We start from the raw sequence: 20,187 nt of genomic DNA, 5'->3' as shown, positions 1-20,187 counted from the left end.
GTGAATTTGCGGAGTTACGTCCTTCTCCAGAGCATCTATCTCCTTCGCTAGTGAAGTGACGCCCGCGCCTGTTAGTAAATCGCGAAGTATTGAAATGACGTCACACTGGCAAATCATCAATGTGCCCCTATATATGTATATAGTTGCTTTTGCAGTGTGCCCTTGGAGACAACTGTATCTATTGCATTAGATAAACAAATAGAGAAATTATGCAAGTTGCTTCCTTTTCCTTCTCACAGAGTCATTCCTTTGGTGCTCCAGTATTCAGTGTTCCTTGTGACAAGAGCAGATTGAATGTCCAAATGGTGAGCTGTGAGCACATTGCAAACATTCCCATGGATCTGTAACCCTAAAAAGTATTCCATCATTTGACACGGGTCATGCAGGTGACCTTAGGGTTGGCTCTCCTGGGTGGGATGTCGCCCACTGGTCAGGGAAAGGTGAGAGGAGTACCCTGAGGGCAAATTAGATTTGTATGAAATGAAATGATGCATGGCATGCCTTGTGAAAGCCTAAACACAGAGTAGTTGTCACAGCAGCAAAAACCCAGCATAGCACCAAACATTCTCTAGCTACTGGGACTGTATCAATAGGGTTAGATATGCACGACTACCTGAATAAACACACAGCACTCTTAATACTTTACACAAATGTCGTTGCTAATATATAAATATATAAATATGTAATATTTATACTATTAACATATATATTTTTATTATTTATATATTAAAGTTATTCTTAGGGCCTGATTCATAAACAAAATGACTACCCGTGTGCCCAAGTAAGGTTTATAATCAGGTTCATTGCAGTTACAAGGATTTGAAAAAATACAAAAATAGTTGATTGATCTCAACCGTGCACTGTCTGCCTTTTCACTAAGAGCTCTGTGAGGTCCTGAAACTTTTTTGATGGCCTTGTTGTAAAATATATAGAGTATATTTGAAATCAACCTTGGAACCTTGGAAGAACATGCCTCTTAATCATGAGATGAGCCCTGCATAGGTTTGAGAATACTGTAACATGTGCATACCTCCAAAGATTTTGGAAATAGAAAGAGGGAGATAAAGATTTGCTGTGCGGAGACCACACCCATTTGTGTGGCCACACCCCATAATTATCATGTTAATTTTACCAAATTTGGCAGGTTATGAAAGTTTAAACACATTTCTGTGGTTTTTATGCGTTATTACAGTTTTGCATGAAGGTGAATTGTCCTATAAACTGCAAGTCACAGTTTCCCCCAAGAGATCTGCTTATCTTAAATTGTTACAATTGTTTCCTTGCTTGTCTTAAATTGTTACAATTGTTTCTTAGCTTAAATTGTTACAAAAGTATCTACGTGCACCTGCCACTTATTCTGGGCTCTGGCCAAAAGCCAATTAAGTTTTAGAAACTTTGTATCTTTTTCTGGTGCAGTGCAGGAGATCAAAGAGAAAGTCGGACATTTCAATAACAATACGGGACTGTGGGTTGAGCTGTCAAAATCAGGACTGTTCCGCGAAAAACTGGATAGTTGGGTGGTATGTCTTATAGTATGGATGATACAAGTGAATAGCTTCAATCTAATGCATATGCAGCAGAAATTGTATAAGCACAGGCTGTTGATAAGATATGGCAGCACATAAAGTAATTAAAAGATTGTTTTTCCAATGAGACCATGTTTAAATTGGTTAATAATGTGCAATTTGTAAACAAAGTGCAGAGGAAACCAGGATGGAATAGACTCTTTTTCCAAGTGCAGTAACAGAAATTAAATTAGAAGTGGAAAAAGAAAGTGTTATTACCTTCACCATCAGCTTGTGAATTCTGCTCTCTTTAATAATACATGCCATGACACGTTTTTTTTTTTACCCACTTGAAGTTTATGGCTGCTGACAAATGTGAAATTGGGAATTAATATTTTAGATTTGTGTGTTCAGCACATTTTATATGAAATCAAGAAGACTGTCTCATTTCTGCAGTAAAATGATCTTGACTGTACTCCAACGAATAGGAATGAAATGAACCTGACTGATGGGATCCCTGAGACTTTTTAGGAGTTGATGTTCTGTACATAATGTCACTTTTGTGATTAGATTTTCCGGGTATTCTTCTCTCTGATACTAAACTGCTCAAAAATGATACGAGCCCTAATATTTTAATATGAGACTTTCCATTCGTCCACAATCACCACAGAGGCAACGTCAGTTTGATTCCTCCAGTAGAAGACTGGGTGCAACTAGAAAGAACTGAGTAGTAAAAAAATAAATACACAGATGATGAATCAATAATTTATTTTTGTTAAAATACCTTTAATCGCTTATAAACATTGATGTAATTAAAAAAAAATATTTACCTGCAATCAGTTCTTAAATAGGCTCTTTGTAAGTCTACGTTTAGCTGCTGCCATGTAATAAAAACATGGGATTCCATTCTGGCTTCACCAAATTTACAAACTGGCCTCACAGTTTGAGAAACTCAAGTTTACTGATTACAGAATACCCTGACCATACCCTGTCCTGACAGCAGCTTTTAATTTTCATCAACAAATATCTCTGCTATTTATTCTGTTCATAAAATGTGTAAATTTGCAGAGGTGAGAGAGTCGTGGTGTTTGTTGATTCACTGATCTTTCCCATATGGTATGCGTTTTAATACATTATACGGTGCTGTTATGATTTACTTTTGTTTTCCTATCAATCCTAACAAATGACATATTATACTTATTATTACATTATTATATTGTTTCTCAGATGGAGACAACAAAGGGGCTGTTTGGGTTGGAAACGGGAATGTTTTTAAAACTTATTTAGGAAGCTTGTTATTGACGTTTCTGTTACTGTGTTGTAGGATTTCCAGCTCTGACGGGAACAGGCACCATCTCAATACAAGTGGAAGATGTCAATGACAACAAACCCACATTTGCCTTAAACCACCACTTTATAACTATTCCAGAAGACGCCCCTACAGGAACAGATATTCTCATGGTAAACTGTTCGGATGCCGATGCTGGCCAGAACGGTGTTATACGGTAAGCTCTGTAAAATGGCTAATTTTATCACCATTATTCACATCTGTTTTCTGCCCATGGCTTTGCTCTTAGCTCTACTATTCTTCATGTGACAAATCATCATTTTAAATATTTACTAAAGGTTTCCCTTAAGCAGTATAATGAGGATGCTAAATAACATTGACAGGCAGAGTGCTACCTACTGAGTGCTACAGGAATTCAAACCTTTTTTCTTATGATGCCTCTCATTTATATTAGCTGTCTTCCCGCCAGTCTGTGTTTTTAAGGCATTTTTTAATGATAGTTAGGAGAGGGCTAAAAGGTCAATCTGTGATTTAACAATACATTTTTCAATATTTTATAAGACCTGAGAGTGCAGATCTTTTTACACACACACACGCACGCGCGCGCACGCCTAAGGTTTTCCAGATAACGGATCTTTCCCAATAGGCTGGCCCGGCTTCTAATGAGGATGAATTATACCTTAGTACAAGCTACTGATTTATTATTACAGATGAAAAGGAAATCATTTTTGAAAATTTGGATTATTAGGATAAAATGAAGTCTATGGGAGATGACCTTTCTGCAATTTAGGAACTTTCTGTATAATGGGTCTCTGAATAACGGATCCCATACCTGTGTGTATATACATCCTGTGTGTGTGTATATATATATATATATATATATATATATATATATATATATATATATATATATATATATATATATATATATATATATATATATATATATATATATATATATATATATATATATATATGTATATGCAACTAAAATTCTGAATTAAAACTCACTTGGTCAAAGTTAAGGCAGCCGTATGGCGTCATTGATTTCTTAACTTTTTAATTGCACGTGTTCTCTTCCTGGAGTGATCTGTTTGTTAATAACTTTAAGAACTTATGCATGAATGGAGTGCTCTGCTCAGCACTGATATATACACAGTGCTATATTATTATAACCCAGTGGGCACAGACCATACACAAACCTTCTCATTACACTTGACTCCCATTACACTTTATTATTGTCAGGTATCTAACGTTCTTTAAGATGGTAGCTACAGTCTACTGGCAAAGCTTACAAAGCCAAGATGGTTTTTGCTTACAATAGTATTCCTGGTAGCTGCTCCCATGCCAATTCAAATGAATATTTTTTTATCAAACATAATGATTTTACTTTGTAAGCCCATTTCTAATTTTTTGGTTAGGTTTTAAAAAATTGCTTTTTTTAAAGGAGAAGGAAAGTCCTTTTTTACTTGGGGGTGCCAAAAGTTAGGTGCTGCAGGTGCTGGATGGAAGAATCCCGGCCCAATGTATCCGGTAAGTATATGCGATCACTTGGGGCTGCCTAACTATTGGCACCCCAAGTACAACAGGGCTTTCCTTCTCCTTTAAAAAAAAATAAAGTGACATTTCTCATTCATTTTTGTGCCACATTTTTGTCTTCCAACATTTGATACCCTCCCCCAAAAAAAAACTTAATTAAAATGAGAGCTCTTTTGAACTTAACATACTGCATTGGAAGTCAATATTGGGTAACTAATTTTTTATAAAACAAACTGTTTATTTTGGAAGCAATGCATTAAGGATGAGATTCCAGCCCTAATAGTTGCAATATTAAAGTCATTTGAAACGATCCCTGGGACTTATCTGGAGCAGAAGAATTATTAATATTACATCAAATCTATTTCAGCAGAACTTGCTTTAATGAAGTATTTATATTTTAATGAATTCGCACAGGCCGTTTCCACTTAATGCTTGGCCTAGCAAGTCTTTGTTTTTCAGTAATGGTGATATATAAATGAAAAGCGTTAAGACGTATTTTCTTACAACAACTGTCAATATTAATGTTGTATTTTGCTAAAATATAGCTACAGCATGAATGGCGGCAATTCCCAGTTTACGATTAACCCTTCGACTGGTCAGATCATCAGCAGTTCGTTATTAGACAGAGAGGCGAAGGACCACTACACATTGCTTGTCTTTGCCACTGATGGGGGAAGTCCTCCTCTAACAAGCACAACAAATGTGACAGTCAATATTCGCGATGTGAATGATAACCCCCCAAGATTTTTACATCACCCCTATGTGACCCACATCCCTTCACCCTCAACAGCAGGTAAGTACATTATTTTATCTTCATTTATCACACAAATATTATCTGGTACTTTAACCTCAAAAATTACCAAGACAAAAGAGTTATGACTTGCTAGCCCCACCATTCCTGCACCATGGCCTCATGCATCCATATTGTGTGGGTGGCCTTAGAATATATCCCACAGTGCTTCCATGGGAAGTTTAATGTAAAATATTTTTCGTTTTGCTGTCTGTTTTAATACATGGAATATATATTGTAGGTTAACACAACTAGAAAGTTGCTAAAACAGTTCCCTGGACATTTTGAATAAGTTGTTTGATATAATTGGTACATATTTTATGATGTAATTATGATATGCCTTTTGTTCATTAGATTGTTGTTATTTATAATTCCATTTCTGCTTCTTTTTTTTTCTAGGCTCTTTTGTGTTTGCCGTGACAGTAACAGATGAGGATATTGGTTCCAACGCTGAGTTGCATTTCTCTCTGAAGGGTCGAAACTCTGAAAAATTTCACATTGATCCACTACGTGGTGCCATCAGAACGGCAGGTGCAATAGAGGGGGCTTCTGAAATCACATTTTCTGTCAATGTTAAAGATGGAGGTCTTAACTCTAAGACAGACTCGACATCAGTGACCGTGAGATTTGCTAACAAAGTTGACTTCCCACTGATTCGAGCAGATCACAAGGCTTTCACTTTTCCTGAGAATCAAGAAGTGGGCACCCTTTTTTCGACTATCTTTGGCTCCTCGTCAAGAGGTGGCTCCTTGTCTTTTTACATTGCTAGTGGCAATTTTGGCAACACCTTTCATATAGACGAACTAAATGGACAATTGTACATCAAAAATCCACTAGACTTTGAAACCATGCCAAAATATGAGCTCTGGGTTGAAGCAAGAGACATGGGCTTTCCTCCATTTTCTTCGTATGAGAAATTAGAAATAACTATTTTGGATGTCAATGACAATCAGCCACAGTTTAAACAAGACCCTTTTATAGCAGAAGTAATGGAAAACCTGTCCCAGCGCAAAATACTTACAGTTTCAGCGGAGGATAAAGACAGTGGCTCCAATGGTCAGATTGAATACACAATAGTTGATGGTAATGATGAGGCTTTATTTAGTATCAATCGAATTAGTGGTGAGATTAGAAGCACCAGACAACTGGATAGAGAGAAAGCATCTCGATACACCTTATCTGTTAAAGCTTCTGATAAAGGTTCTCCTTCAAAGAGCTCCATGGTCAAAGTCATTATTTATGTTTTAGATGACAATGACAATGCACCAAGATTTTCACAGATATTTAGTGCTTTTGTTGCAGAGAATGCTGCTTTGGGTTGTTTTGTTACACAAGTTACTACATCAGATGAAGACTCTGGTGCACATGCAATAAGTAGATACACAATAGCAGATACAAGCCTCCCTTTTCATATCAATCTCAACACAGGAGTTATTACAGTAAGCAGACCCCTGAATAGGGAAGATAACGATCGCTATATTGTGCGGGTGTCTGCACATGATTCAGGATGGACAGTAAGCACAGATGTGACAATATTTGTGACTGACGTTAATGACAATGCCCCCAGATTTAGTAAACCGTCCTATTATTTAGATTTTCCAGAAACATTGGAGGCTGGTTCAAAAGTAACCCAAGTTCTTGCAACAGATGCAGATGAGGGTCTTAATGGTCAAGTATATTACTTTATTAAATCCCAGTCTGAATTATTCAGAATCAACGCTACTACTGGAGACATTTTTAACAAGCAACATTTAAAGTATCAGAACCCAAGTGTTTCCGGCAATATAAATGTCAACAGGCACAGCTTTATTGTTAGTGCTTCCGACCGAGGCAGTCCTCCTATAATGAGTGAAACTACAGTGTCAATCAATATTGTTGATAGCAATGATAATGCCCCAAAGTTTATGTCACAAAAATATTTCACTCCCGTTTCAAAGAATGCTAAAACTGGAACAAAATTAATTAAGGTCACAGCAGTTGATGAAAAGGATTTTGGACTTAATTCTGAAGTGGAATATTCTCTATCAACTGAAAACATCAATGGAAAGTTTCAGATAGATAAAGCAACTGGCTGGATAACAGTGGCTTCATCCTTAATTATGGACATCAATAAAAACTTTGTGATTAAAGTTTTAGCTAAGGACAAAGGCAAACCCCCCTTGTCATCTCAAGCATTGGTTAATATAACTGTCACTGAGGAAAATTATCATACCCCAGAATTTTCTCAAAGCCATGTGAGCGTCACTGTCCTTGAAAGCCTCAGTGTAGGAACAGTTATGAGAACCATTTTAGCAAGGGACAGAGATGCTTCCATGAATGGAATAGTAACATATAACATATCTTCAGGAAATGACGCTGGATTTTTTGCTATAAATGCATCCACAGGTGCATTATCTCTTTTAAAGAATCTTGATTACGAACTGTGCCAAAAACACGACTTAACCGTTAGTGCTGTTGATGGGGGATGGGTGGCAAAGACAGGCTATTGTGTTGTTACAGTTTACATCAAAGATGTAAATGATAATCCTCCTGTTTTTAATTCAGATGAATATTTCCCTAGTGTTATGGAAAATGCCCCAAGTGGTACAACTGTGATACGCTTAAATGCAACAGATGTCGATTCTGCTCCAAATGCAGTGATTGCATATTCAATTCAGTCCTCTGACAGTGACCTTTTTGTGATCGACCCAAACACGGGGGTAATTACAACCCAAGGTTTTCTGGACTATGAAACAAAGCAACGTTATCATCTAACTGTAAAAGCATTTAATGTGCCTGATGAAGAGCGATTTAGTTTTGTCACGGTGACTGTTCATTTAGAGGGGGCCAATGAATATGTACCCAGATTTGTATCAAAGATGTATTATTTTGAAGTTTCTGAGGCTGCTCCCAAAGCTACAGTTGTTGGAGAAGTGTTTGCAAGTGATCGAGACGGAGGCATTGATGGAGATGTTCACTATTTAATCTTTGGCAGCAGCAGGAAAAAAGGTTTCCAGATTGACAAGAAGACAGGGAAGATCTCTGTGTCAGGCATCCTAGACAGAGAAAAAGAAGAAAGGATCTCTTTGAAAATAATAGCAAAAAATGTTGGGAGTATCCGAGGGGCTGATATTGATGAAGTAAATGTCAACATTACTATACTTGATGCCAATGATCCTCCCGTCTTTAGTTTAAAAGTATATAATGTTCAAATAAGTGAAGGCGTACCCCCAGGTACTCATGTTACATTTGTAAGTGCCTTTGACTCTGATTCAGTTCCCAGCTGGAGCAGATTTTCTTATTTTATTGGCTCTGGAAACGATAAAGGTGCCTTTTCCATAAATCCACAAACCGGGCAGGTCACTGTTACCACAGAACTGGATAGAGAAATTACTCCCCTGTATAACCTTACAGTGTTAGCCATTGATTCGGGACTGCCATCTGCTACAGGAAGTGCTGCTCTGTTGGTTACTTTGGATGATATCAATGACAATGGACCAACTCTGTCTACTACCAAAGGGGAAGTCAAAGAAAATTACAGAGCAGGAACACATGTGATGACTTTACAGTCAACAGATTTAGACCTTCCCCCGAATCAAGGTCCATTTAGTTATTATCTCCTCAGTACTGGACCTGCAACCAGTTATTTTAGCCTCAGCCCTGGAGGAATTCTTACCACTACTAGAGAGATTGATAGAGAACAAATCAATGAGTTTTTCTTATCAGTTGTCACTAGAGATTCAGGATTTCCACAGATGTCTTCCACAGGAACTGTTCACGTTATGGTGATAGATCAGAATGACAATCCTTCTGAACCCAGGGCAGTGGATATTTTTGTACATTATTATGGAAACCTTTTTCCTGGTGGTACTTTAGGCAGTGTAAAGCCTCAAGACCCAGATGTGTTGGATAGTTTCCATTGTTCTCTAACCTCAGGAGTGACAAGTCTATTCAATATTCCAGCTGACAGTTGCGACCTAAACTCTCAATCAAGATCAACTGATGGGACATTTGACTTAACAGTTCACAGCAGTGATGGTTTACACAGTCCTGTTACTAACAATGTGCGAGTTTTCTTTGCAGGGTTCAGTAATGCTACAATTGATAACAGTGTACTTCTTCGCCTTAATGTAGCAACAGTGAAGGATTTCTTAACAAACCACTATCTGCATTTCTTGCGTATTGCTAGTTCACAGCTTACTGGACTAGGAACTGCAGTACAAATCTATGGAGTATATGAAGAAAATAACCGAACCTTCATTATGACAGCTGTGAAAAGAGGTGGTAACCAATATGTAAATCCCAGTGGAGTAGGTACATTTTTTGAGAGCATCAAAGAAATCCTGCACAGGCAAAGTGGAGTATGGATAGAATCTGTAGATCATGATTCTTGTTCTTATAACCCTTGTCAAAATGGAGGAAGCTGTTTGAGGAGACTTGCCGTAAGCCCATTAACAAAAGTCCTGGAAAGTGTTCCTGTAATTATTGTTGCAAATGAACCACTTAAAACATTTATGTGCAAATGTATGCCAGGATATGAAGGAGAATTCTGTGAAACTGATATTGATGAATGTCTGCCACTTCCATGTCATAACGCTGGGACATGCCACAATTTGGTTGGAGGATTTTCTTGCAGTTGTCCAGATGGCTTTACTGGAATAGCCTGTGAGAGGGATATCAACGAGTGCCTGTCTACCCCATGCAAAAATGGTGCTGTTTGCCAGAATTTCCCAGGAGGCTTTAACTGTGTCTGCAAAGCTGGCTCAACAGGTATGATATCCATGACAACATTTTGGTGTCAGTGTGTTGGCCAATGTTGTAATATTTATACATTTTCTATCAAGTTAAAATTATGTGTAAAAAATGTATATATTACTGGATATATTATATTACATTTATTATAGGGAGATTTTTAATGACCCAAAATAGAAGAGTTTTAAAGGAACTATTAGAGTTTATGGGCATGCTGAAGGTCATATAAAATTATTGGAGGGCAACATCTGGAATACAGTCCTCCATTTGGACAGCCCTTACATTTTTTTGTTTCATTAGCTAATACCACTAATCCCACACACATACAGGACATGGACAGGTTATGGGTATCCCAAAGAGAACCTTATATCTTAAACGTCCTTGAGATATGCAGGCTAGAGAGCAATGGTCCCACAAAGACTGGAGAGCCCTGTACTTGCTGCCCTCCTGTGTACTGGGTTCCCCTGCCCCATACAGCTATGGGCCCTGCATAACTCTACTTAAAAGAACACAACCTAAAAAGGACTTTGGCCCAGTTTTGGTTTCCTTTGCACTCCTCAGTTATCTTGCACTTGGAAAATAGTAATTAAGCACTTTATCAACATTCATTTGCTCTATAAATAGTGCTTAAACTATAACTCGATTGCTCAGTGACAGCATGAAGCATTTATTTACTTTATATGTTTTAATACATGAGAGGATATTGCAGCTAAGATGAAAAGCAAAAATCATTTATCGTTCTAGTGATATCTGCAGGGAATTCATTTCTTCAGATAACCATTATGCTAGTTCCCACTCCCATATATAGTCACAGAGGTATTCAGCCTTCAGAATTTCATTATGCCAACTGCCACATTTTTCTTTTTATCAAATCTACCAAAATATTTAGATATTTTGGTTAGTATCTATACCATTTTTTTTACAGGGCAGGAATTTATCTGTGCAAGGAAAATTACTTACTGCCATACAGAAATAAGTGGATACATTATTTAAACCTTATTATGGGATTTATTTGGCAACCTTTGACTGCTCATTTGGTCACCCCCCTACTTTTATCTGTGACATTATTTTGTTATGCATATGGTTTAAGTTTTCCTTAGTATTATACTTTAAGCCCATATATACTAAGAAAAATAGTGCTACTAGGAAGAAGTTAAAGTTACAGGCTGCAGACAAGGTTGATCTGTGCTAATGGCAAGTAAAGAACAATGCAAAGCTTTGAAGGACTGGAACATGTTAACAATTACTGTTAGCAAAGTCTCCTTGCCTTTCCTTTTGTTAAACATTTAACAATATAATGGCTTTCAACCTTGCAACCACTGAAACCGTTTTTGAACGTGGATCTAGTCATTATATGTATTTATACATCATTGGACATAATTATAATGGTAGGGCTTTCCATTATAGCATCCAATTTATATGAAAATGGCAGTAGTTCCACATGTTGGGGAATGTGAAGGCAGGCAAACTTAATGTGTGGAAAGGGCAGGCAATGGTTGGAAATATGGTTCTGATATCTCATATATTTTTGTAGCTTGGTCTTTAAAAAACATCCAGAAAAGTAAACCTGGTTATTGTTTGTTTTGGCAGTATTTTTCCCTAAAGTCGGAGAGGCCAGTTTGACAGGTGAAGTTGAATAGAATTGTAATGGGGGAATGTAATAAAAGTCGGTAACGAAAAAAATATTTGCAATGCATAAAGTTATGCCTTTGTGCGAACATATTTGCCTTTGCGCAAATTCAATATAGCTTTTGCAAATCCAGAAACTGTTTAGCGACCACCTCCGACAGGTAAAAAGGTTTGCGCATTTTATAGTTTGCACCAGTGCGCAGTGTATGTAATAAAACTTCTTACTGAAAAAGTTACGTTTGCTCCAAAAGATTACGACACCTTCTTATGTGTGCAAATTGTTTTGCTCTTTGCAACTTTTATTACATTCCTCCATAAGCCTCTTGCATGGGTTTTGTGTTGGGATTGGAAGATCCACTCGAAAGATCCTGAAATAAGGAAAAAATAGTTTTTTCAGTTTTTTATTATTCTTTTGCCACTCATTTTCTGCCTTTTTTCATTTGAAATGAACCCTAAATTGTGCTTTTTCCAAGTGCAAAGTCAACTACAGCAGTGTATATATTATATCAATACATCATGTTTTTCATTTTTTGACTTGCAGGTACACTGTGTGAATCTGCTGTTAACTACTGTGAATGCAACCCCTGTTTTAATGGGGGATCCTGCCAAAGTGGTGTAGATGGGTACTACTGCCACTGCCCATTTGGTGAGTACAATAAAACTGCATTTTACCTAATAAGTTACCTAACAGTTGTCAGTTGAGCCCTCTTGGGGGTTAGCAATTACATTTTGGGAACCTCCACTAGATGTCTTTTAACATTTTTAATTAATGAGAAAGGGAAGGTATTACCAATATTTTGAATGTCTAGACAAGGGTTTCTCCTTTTTCCACTTAGAGCTCACATATTTTATTATAGCAAGCAACATTATGACAGACATACTATCAAAGGCTATTGTGATACTAAACTCTATAGTTAGTATAGGTATGGGTATATAGAATTTATGTGAAAGTAGGGAGGGGTGTATATATGGATGCTGGGTTTTCATTTGGAGGGGTTGAACTTAATGGACTTTGTCTTTTTTCAACCCAATTTAACTATGTAACTATGTAACCAAGCATCAACTATTGAAGCATCACTATTAAAATTACAATAGGAGTAAATAGTCAAGCAGTTTTACAATTAAAGGAGAAGGAAACCCCCTGGGTGCAAAACCCCTCGCCCTCCCCTGTGTTGCCCCCCTCCCTCCTCCCCCCTGGCCTACCTGAGTGGTCTCACTAAGAAGTGCTAGATTCATCAGGAAAGAGAAAGAAAAAAGATACAAGTCATTGAGTTATTACTTCAAATAACTCTCCAGACTTCCATTTATGGCTCACAACTTCCTCTTTGAATGAGGTCACGTATTTTCAGTCTCACCTTTATCATATCTCATATTTAATTGTGAATAATAAGAGTTCAATTTGGAAGTTTGTTTTTGAAAAGTGCCAGCAAGATTGACTGCTGGAGAGAAAACAGCTGAGAAGTTTAGCAAGAGATATCTTTAAATAATTAGAATGATGTCTTCATACATTTTGGAACAGTAACTTGGTCAAATCACTTCTTTCCATTCTCTTTGAAAGCCAAATGATATATTGTCTCTGTATTACAGTTACCTCATGACAAAGTGAGTTTTCCAGTTTTTTTTCCACCAGATTATAACTTATTTATCAACAGCGTGCTTGGTATTTGTTGGAATACTGAAGAATACAACAGTCAATTAGTTATAGTGCAGATGTTATTGAGAGCACAAATTTCAGTAAAGAAATGATTATTAAACCATAGTCTTATAATATCTAAAAGGAATACTGGCAAAGACAATATAAGTGTAGGGTCACCCTAGGGCTAATGTGCGCATATTTCCATGTAATTTGCAGCCAGTGTTCTTCAGTAGTGCTTTCCACACCAGCTTCTTTTGTGCTACATATTTTGCCCTTCTTTGTGGTTTTATTTATTTATTTCATGTTTTCCATGAACATGCTATTTTTAATAAGCGTTGTGGGAAAGGTAAATTGTAAATTAAAAAAGAAAACAATAAGAAACATGAAACAAATAAAATATAATTCTCATCTGTGTTTTCCCTTATACTCTATGGGTCTTATTTATGATTGCTTGAGCCATTGGGCTTGAGCAATCATAATTGAAACCCTGCGCAAGTTTGCTAACTGACTCCCTCTGCAATTTGCCTTGCAAACTCAAGCGAGCAATCATAACTAGGGCCCTATATGTAAAAATATCTTAAGTGCTCAATCTCTAATTTCTCTTCTGAATGATTACAAATACAGGGCATCCAACCATACTGGGTACAGGGTTTCTAATATAATAATATTGAATTATACTACTGCTGCCAATTGCTAATTTTTTTTTAGAACTAGCCATCCAAGTTGTGGACCTAATCCAGCGAAAGCCATTTTGCTGCCTTTAGAGCCATCAGTTAAGGTGGCCATAGACGCAAAGATCCTATCGTACGAATCAAGGATTCGTACGATTTTCAGACAGTGTGTGGAGAGTCCCGACATTTTTCGTCCAGCGGAGATCGTTCTTTTGGTCGATCGGACAGGTTTGATTTTGTCGCGACCGATCCTGCCGGAGCTCATTGTGATCTCATCGTAATCTGATCGTTTGGCCATAGGTCCGAACGTTCAGATTACCCCCGATATAGCCATGGCCATTAGTCGCATATCGGGGAAAGATCGGTTTGTTTGGCGATTCACGATTCAGCTGATGGTGAATGCAATTTTCTGTACAGCCCAAGAGGTAGTTAAGTTATGTGATTACAGAGACAAAGTGCCGGTCAATTAATTTATAATAAGTGATAGAATAGGCACCTTAGAATGACTGGCAAATAACCTGGTCCCTGATGACCTGAAGTGATTAGCTGGTCTATAAGAGGTAATGTAATAAAAGGTGCAAACAAAGAGCTACTGCTCTGAAACAATATTATCCTTTATCCTAAACTGGCAAGAAGCAGTATTGTATTGAAAAACATCTAAAACTAATTTTCAGCATGTATAAGCAATGGTTATTCTCCTTATTACATTAGGTAGTTATTAAAGAATCCCAAAGATGTTTTTCTCCAGTGCACACTGTGGGGCCCATTTACTTAGCTCGAGTGAAGGAATAGAAGAAAAAAAACTTCAAATTTCGAAGGTTTTTTTTGGGGAAGGTCCCCATAGGCTTCCTAAGCTTTTTTGAGTCGAACAAAAATCGTTCAATCGATGGATTAAAATCCTTTGAATCGAACGAATATTGCTAAATCCTTTGACTTCGATATTTGAAGTCGAAGGATTTAACTTCGACAGTCGAATATCGAGGGTTAATTAACCCTCGAAATTCGACCTTAAGTAAATCTGCCCCTGTATGTCTTGGTATTCCCATAGATAAAAAAAATCTTTACATATTGTGGGGCTTTTGTGCTTTTTTATGTTTCACAGATATGTTCTGTGCACTTTCTTGCTTGTCCAATCGAGCCAAGTTTAACTTGGACTGTACTTTTAGCTGTTTTTCTGCAAGTTCGCATAATTATGTAACCTTTAAGCAAAATAATATTTTGTTGGGAAAATAGGCTCATTTACCAACACTGAATAAATTTGCACCTGGGTAGTAACTTGTAACAACCAATCATATTTTTGCTTTCATGAATCTACCTGTAGCTGGCTGAACAAAACTAAATATTGTTTAAGAAATACAGGGGACTACATTAATTCATTTTATTTATTTATCTTTATCTTTGTTTTTTTTTTCTTTTTACAAAGCTAACAATTGATTGGTTGCTATGGGTTACTGCCCAAGTGCAAATTTGTCCAGTGTTGGTAAGTAAGCCCATTAGGTTCTTCCATAGTTTGAGAACATAGAACTACATTTTAAAGCATGCTAGCAAAAATGTCAGGGAAGTTGCAGCCTTATAACAGTTGGAGTACCAATGCTAACCCTTTCCTGCCATAGACAGCGTTTGCATTATTCATATATTGTATGTTGATATTATTGGGATTTACAAGAAAGTATAGCAGTGCATGTTCGTATTTAAGATAAGCCAGACCTGTACATTCCCAGATGACCTTGCTTTAGAAATTTAACTAGATTATTTGATATACTTCACTAAAATTTATACGAACAGGATTTAGGATTTAATAGAACTGCATAAAAAGGTAAGCCAACTTCCTCAACTTTTGTGCATCATTAAAACTTGTTTTTCGGAAAATATGCAGAAAAAGAGCTCATGCAAAACACGTTTAGATGAAAAATATAGCTTCAGTTTTTTGGCTTGAGATTCATTCCAGTGGTTAACATGTGAAAGTTAGCTTAAGAAACCAGAAGGAATGAAAGACACTGTATGATTAATGAAGTGCAGGAAGCTGTGTTTGACTCTCATGCAAAAGAAGAAAAACAGTAACAAATACCTGCCTAGTGAGGCTATTGCTTGTTCTCTGTTCTTTACCTGTGTATTACTTTTAAATTGGTCTCCTGGATATTCAGTTTATTATACCTCTGAAAGGAGATTAGAACCCATTTAAGATAAAAGGAAAAAGAGAGGGCTGTAAAGACCTCATACAAAATCCATATGTCAAAGCCTTGCATAGCAATTCCTTATATCCCTGATATACAGCAGCCCAATGATGCCACTAACCTAATCCTTGTATATGCATGAGCATTGGGTGACACGTTTACTTGCACAGCTGGAAATGTATACTCAAAAGGGACAAAATATGTATTAGGCCACCAACTCATGGGATGATAGAGTACAGGCAGATCAGGGCTGCTGTATTTGGTTAGAATTAGGTCAGATCCAACAATATTTGCAATATTTGACCAAAATATTAGTTGTCGCTAAAAGCTGGTAAGCTGCACAGATGTTGCCTTTCCGGTTTAGTGTTCATCCAATGCTTTGTGGAGGGTTTGCTATCCCATAATTATGGATAGTGATGGGCGAATTTGCGCCGTTTCACTTCGCCAGAAAATTCGCAAATTTCGCGAAAAATTCGGGAACCGTGAACAATTTGCGAAACGGCGCCGGCATCTCGTTTTTGACACCAGCGCCTGTTTTTGACGCCAGTGCCCGTTTTTTTGATGCCGGCGAGCGTTTTTTTGCCCGTCGGTGAATTTTTCCGGGCGAAATTATTCGCTGGCGGCGAATCCCGCAAATTCGCCGTTGCCCATCACTAATTATGGATGCTATGTGAAAAGATTTGCCGTTTTAAAGCTTATAAGGCATGAAATGATTTGTTTTATACCTGGGAGCACTGCATTTGTAAGAAACAGAAAAAATGGTGCTGCAGAGCACCAACGTGGATAATTTACCAATTATGATCAGTGTTCCAGGAGCACCAGACCCTCAGCTTCATCCGAGATGAATCAAATAGAACAAATGGGACTATCCAGCACTCAAAGGAGTCCGCAGGGCCAAATAAAACAGTAAAAACAATATTTATTTGTAGAATCTAAAATGTGCATATCACCTTAGGTCCTAGCGATTCATGCCCTGCAGGCACTTAGTCATGGGCATACTGCATTGGTCCCATCATTTCTTTCAGTGAGGTGCATCAATAACTGTATTCTGCCAAGTTCTCCTTGCAAGAAATTCATACATGCAGCCCTCCAGCTTTCAATAACAACAGTTCTAGCATGTAGTTAAACGTTACAACATACAGCATTCAAGATATGAATCCCCAATTTCCTAATCTGTACAAAAAAATGCATTTTAGGATAATATACTTTGTTTACCATGGGAAGCAAACCTTCTACGTCTTCTAGAATACATTTTTATCTTTACCTATACCTGAATAATAATACTGTTACCATATAATAAACCTATGATGTAGTCTGGAATAGAGAATGTTTTGATTTTGCTGCTCTGGTTTTAGGTGTTTTGCCTCTATTTCAACAATAACATTTTTGAAAAATTAAAGTAGGTTTCACTACTGAATTGGTGATGATATCAATCTTTCCTTGCTTTAGGTGTCTTCGGAAAACACTGTGAATTAAATAGCTATGGGTTTGAAGAGTTGTCCTACATGGAGTTTCCTAGTTTGGATCCCAACAACAACTATATTTATATAAAGTTTTCTACTATCAAAACCAATGGCTTGCTTCTGTACAATTATGATAACCAGACTGGAGATGGTGCAGAGTTCCTGGCTCTGGAAATAGTAGAGGAGAGAATGAGGCTGTCGTACAACCTTGGCAGTGGAACATACAGGCTAACAACAATGAAGAAAGTATCGGATGGACAGTTTCACACAGTGATTGCCCGGAGGGCTGGAATGGTAAATTGCTTTCTCTGAACATTTTCTCTCTGGATAATGTATTTTGTTCAGTTCACCTCTTATCACTTTGTTGTTAGTTCAATTAATCATTTCGAGACAATAGATCACTAACAGTCATGTTTCTGCTTCCTTATATTTTGAGGGCAGATTTTTGTTTTTTCTGTTTCTATACCAGACAGTAGAAACACAATTCATCAAGTCAATGGAAAATCTAGACTACAAAACTCTTGTGAATTGGTTGCATAGGTAGTTTGATCACAAATTCTTCAACCACCATTATCCTTTAATTTATAAAAAAATACAAACAGATAAAAGGCAAATCAAAAAAGCTCACAACGATGTGGTAAATAATACAAATACATTAAAATACATTAAAATACACAAAAACTTCAAGTTTTTTTGGACAATTCTTAGCTACAAAAAATTTTAAAAAAACTTTAATTGATTAAATGCAGTCCAATCAGATTGAGTTCTAAAGCACCTTGACAACTTTTACTTGTTGAATTTTGGTAAATAAATTTAACATTTTTAGCGCTTTTTAGAAATATAGAAAAACTAAAATTTTTTTGAGATTCGTGAAAAAAAGTCCTAAACTGTAAGCAGTGGGGCGCCATAGTTGGAGTTGGAATTAAGAGGTGTTTTTTTTAATATAAATAAAATATTTAAATTTAAATATATTCTATAACTTTTTTGATCAGTTGATAAATCCTGGCCTATTTACCCATGAGGTAGTATTGCACACATATGGAGCATATATTTACACTTGAGCACTCTTGTGAATAGCAGCAGTGATAAAACATGGACAGTGACTGCAAGTGCCTTGTTTTAGAGCAATACTTATACGCAGTGTGTTAGGAGTGTTGAGGAGTGTCCCATTGTACAAATGAGAAGCAGTCCATGGTGATTTCCCACAGCTACATTCTCTGGAAAAGTGGTGTAAAGAAAAACAAGCAGTGTCTCACAGGCCTTGATAACATTCAATATTCTAGTATCAACAGTATAACAGACTGAAATGAATAATGGCAAACGACAGAATGAATCATGTGAAATGTTGCTGTTTTTTTTTTTTTTGCTTATTACATGATTTCTCACAAGCGTCACTTACCTTGCTTGTGATAAAACTGTTTGTTTAACTTTATCTTTGCACTGTTAGAAAAACACATAATACCCATAGGGGCTTGTTGATTTAACAAAAGGAAATTTCAAAAGATAATACAAATTGCACTGTATTTTGTAGTTCCTGGTATACAATTTAACTCTATCAATTGGCCCCAAATGAAAACATTCAGACCCCATTCTGTGTACTTTTACATTTCCTATAACCATACTGGTCATATGAAATTAAGTTGGTAAATCAGGGGAAACAAGAATTTGTGCTACAACTCCATTCAGCATTTGAAATATCTCTTAAGTTAATGTATGACAGACTGAGCAGGCAAATCACAGATGAGATTTAGGGCCTGATTTATCAATGTTTGAGTTCAAATTTTTTCAGCGGTAGAACTTAATGGGAGTTGTCCTAGACAAAATTCAGGTGATATTTCAATTCAAGTTTTTCAACATTTTTGAGAGTTGGTAGACCTTTTGAAAAGGGTCTAAAGAGTAGAAAGAAGAATTTGATACATTCAATTTTTTTTTCATATTTTTATTCAATCAAGGTTTTTATATTTGATTTGTTTTAATAAATAAACACACATTCAAGTTTGGTAAACGTTCCAGTTTATTAAAATTTCAAAAAATTCTAAAATTCACCAACTTTAATTTTGATTATTATGCCTCTTAGGGGCCGATTAATCAAGGGTCGAATTTCGAATAAAAAAAAAACTTCGAAATTCGAATAAAAAAAAGACCAACCAAAATTTATTAAAATACTTGGAAGGCTGCATTTGAAGGGTGAATAGGCTGCATTCGAATGACTCGAATCGAAGTAAATTTGGACCATTCCCTAGTCGAAGTACAAAAAAATTGTTTGAAACTCAAATTATTTTAATTTGAATTTTCACTTTGACCCTTGATAAATCTGCCCCTTAGTGTTTTGCCTTTTACAAGTCTGTCAACAGATGCCTTCACCTTATTACTATTGCTTAAAAACAATTTATATCTGGGGGAGTCCATATTTCTGCAAAGATTGTTCATTTCACGATCCCTGAATATGACATGAATATGGGAAAGAGAAACCAAGACATGGAGTAGTCAAGACATCAAACACGATGCATTTAGTCATCAACCAACAAGATTCTTGGAAAGTTTACCCTTTTGTTGTGCTTTAGAAGACTTTATCCCTAGAGCAAATATGTTCAAAGTAGGAAAGGTTTCAGAATCAGCATAAAAGGGTTTTCACTATTATAAAGATATATGAAGAAGGAGACTTTTCTAGATTTTCTGGATTTTGCTTCCACTTTTTATACATGTGATTTCCCTTACATGAATCAGTTTTAAAAATCTCAAATGCTAAACTTGATGGAAA

General features: G+C 36.6%; 1 protein-coding gene across 1 annotated transcript in view; it reads left to right on the top strand.

The window, feature by feature from the left end:
* The window catches only part of fat4.S (FAT atypical cadherin 4 S homeolog), a 188,033-nt gene that overhangs the window by 151,433 nt on the left and 16,413 nt on the right, over positions 1-20,187 (top strand). The window contains exons 7-11 of the mRNA XM_018243327.2: positions 2,830-3,010; positions 4,878-5,125; positions 5,522-9,871; positions 12,024-12,128; positions 17,413-17,720. Of these exons, the coding sequence (XP_018098816.1) occupies positions 2,830-3,010; positions 4,878-5,125; positions 5,522-9,871; positions 12,024-12,128; positions 17,413-17,720 (5,192 nt within the window). The remainder of the gene's footprint in view (positions 1-2,829; positions 3,011-4,877; positions 5,126-5,521; positions 9,872-12,023; positions 12,129-17,412; positions 17,721-20,187) is intronic.

The sequence above is a fragment of the Xenopus laevis genome, chromosome 1S, assembly GCF_017654675.1.
Source record: "Xenopus laevis strain J_2021 chromosome 1S, Xenopus_laevis_v10.1, whole genome shotgun sequence".
NCBI classification, from domain to species: domain Eukaryota; kingdom Metazoa; phylum Chordata; class Amphibia; order Anura; family Pipidae; genus Xenopus; species Xenopus laevis.
This window is presented reverse-complemented; position numbering and strand designations above follow the sequence as displayed.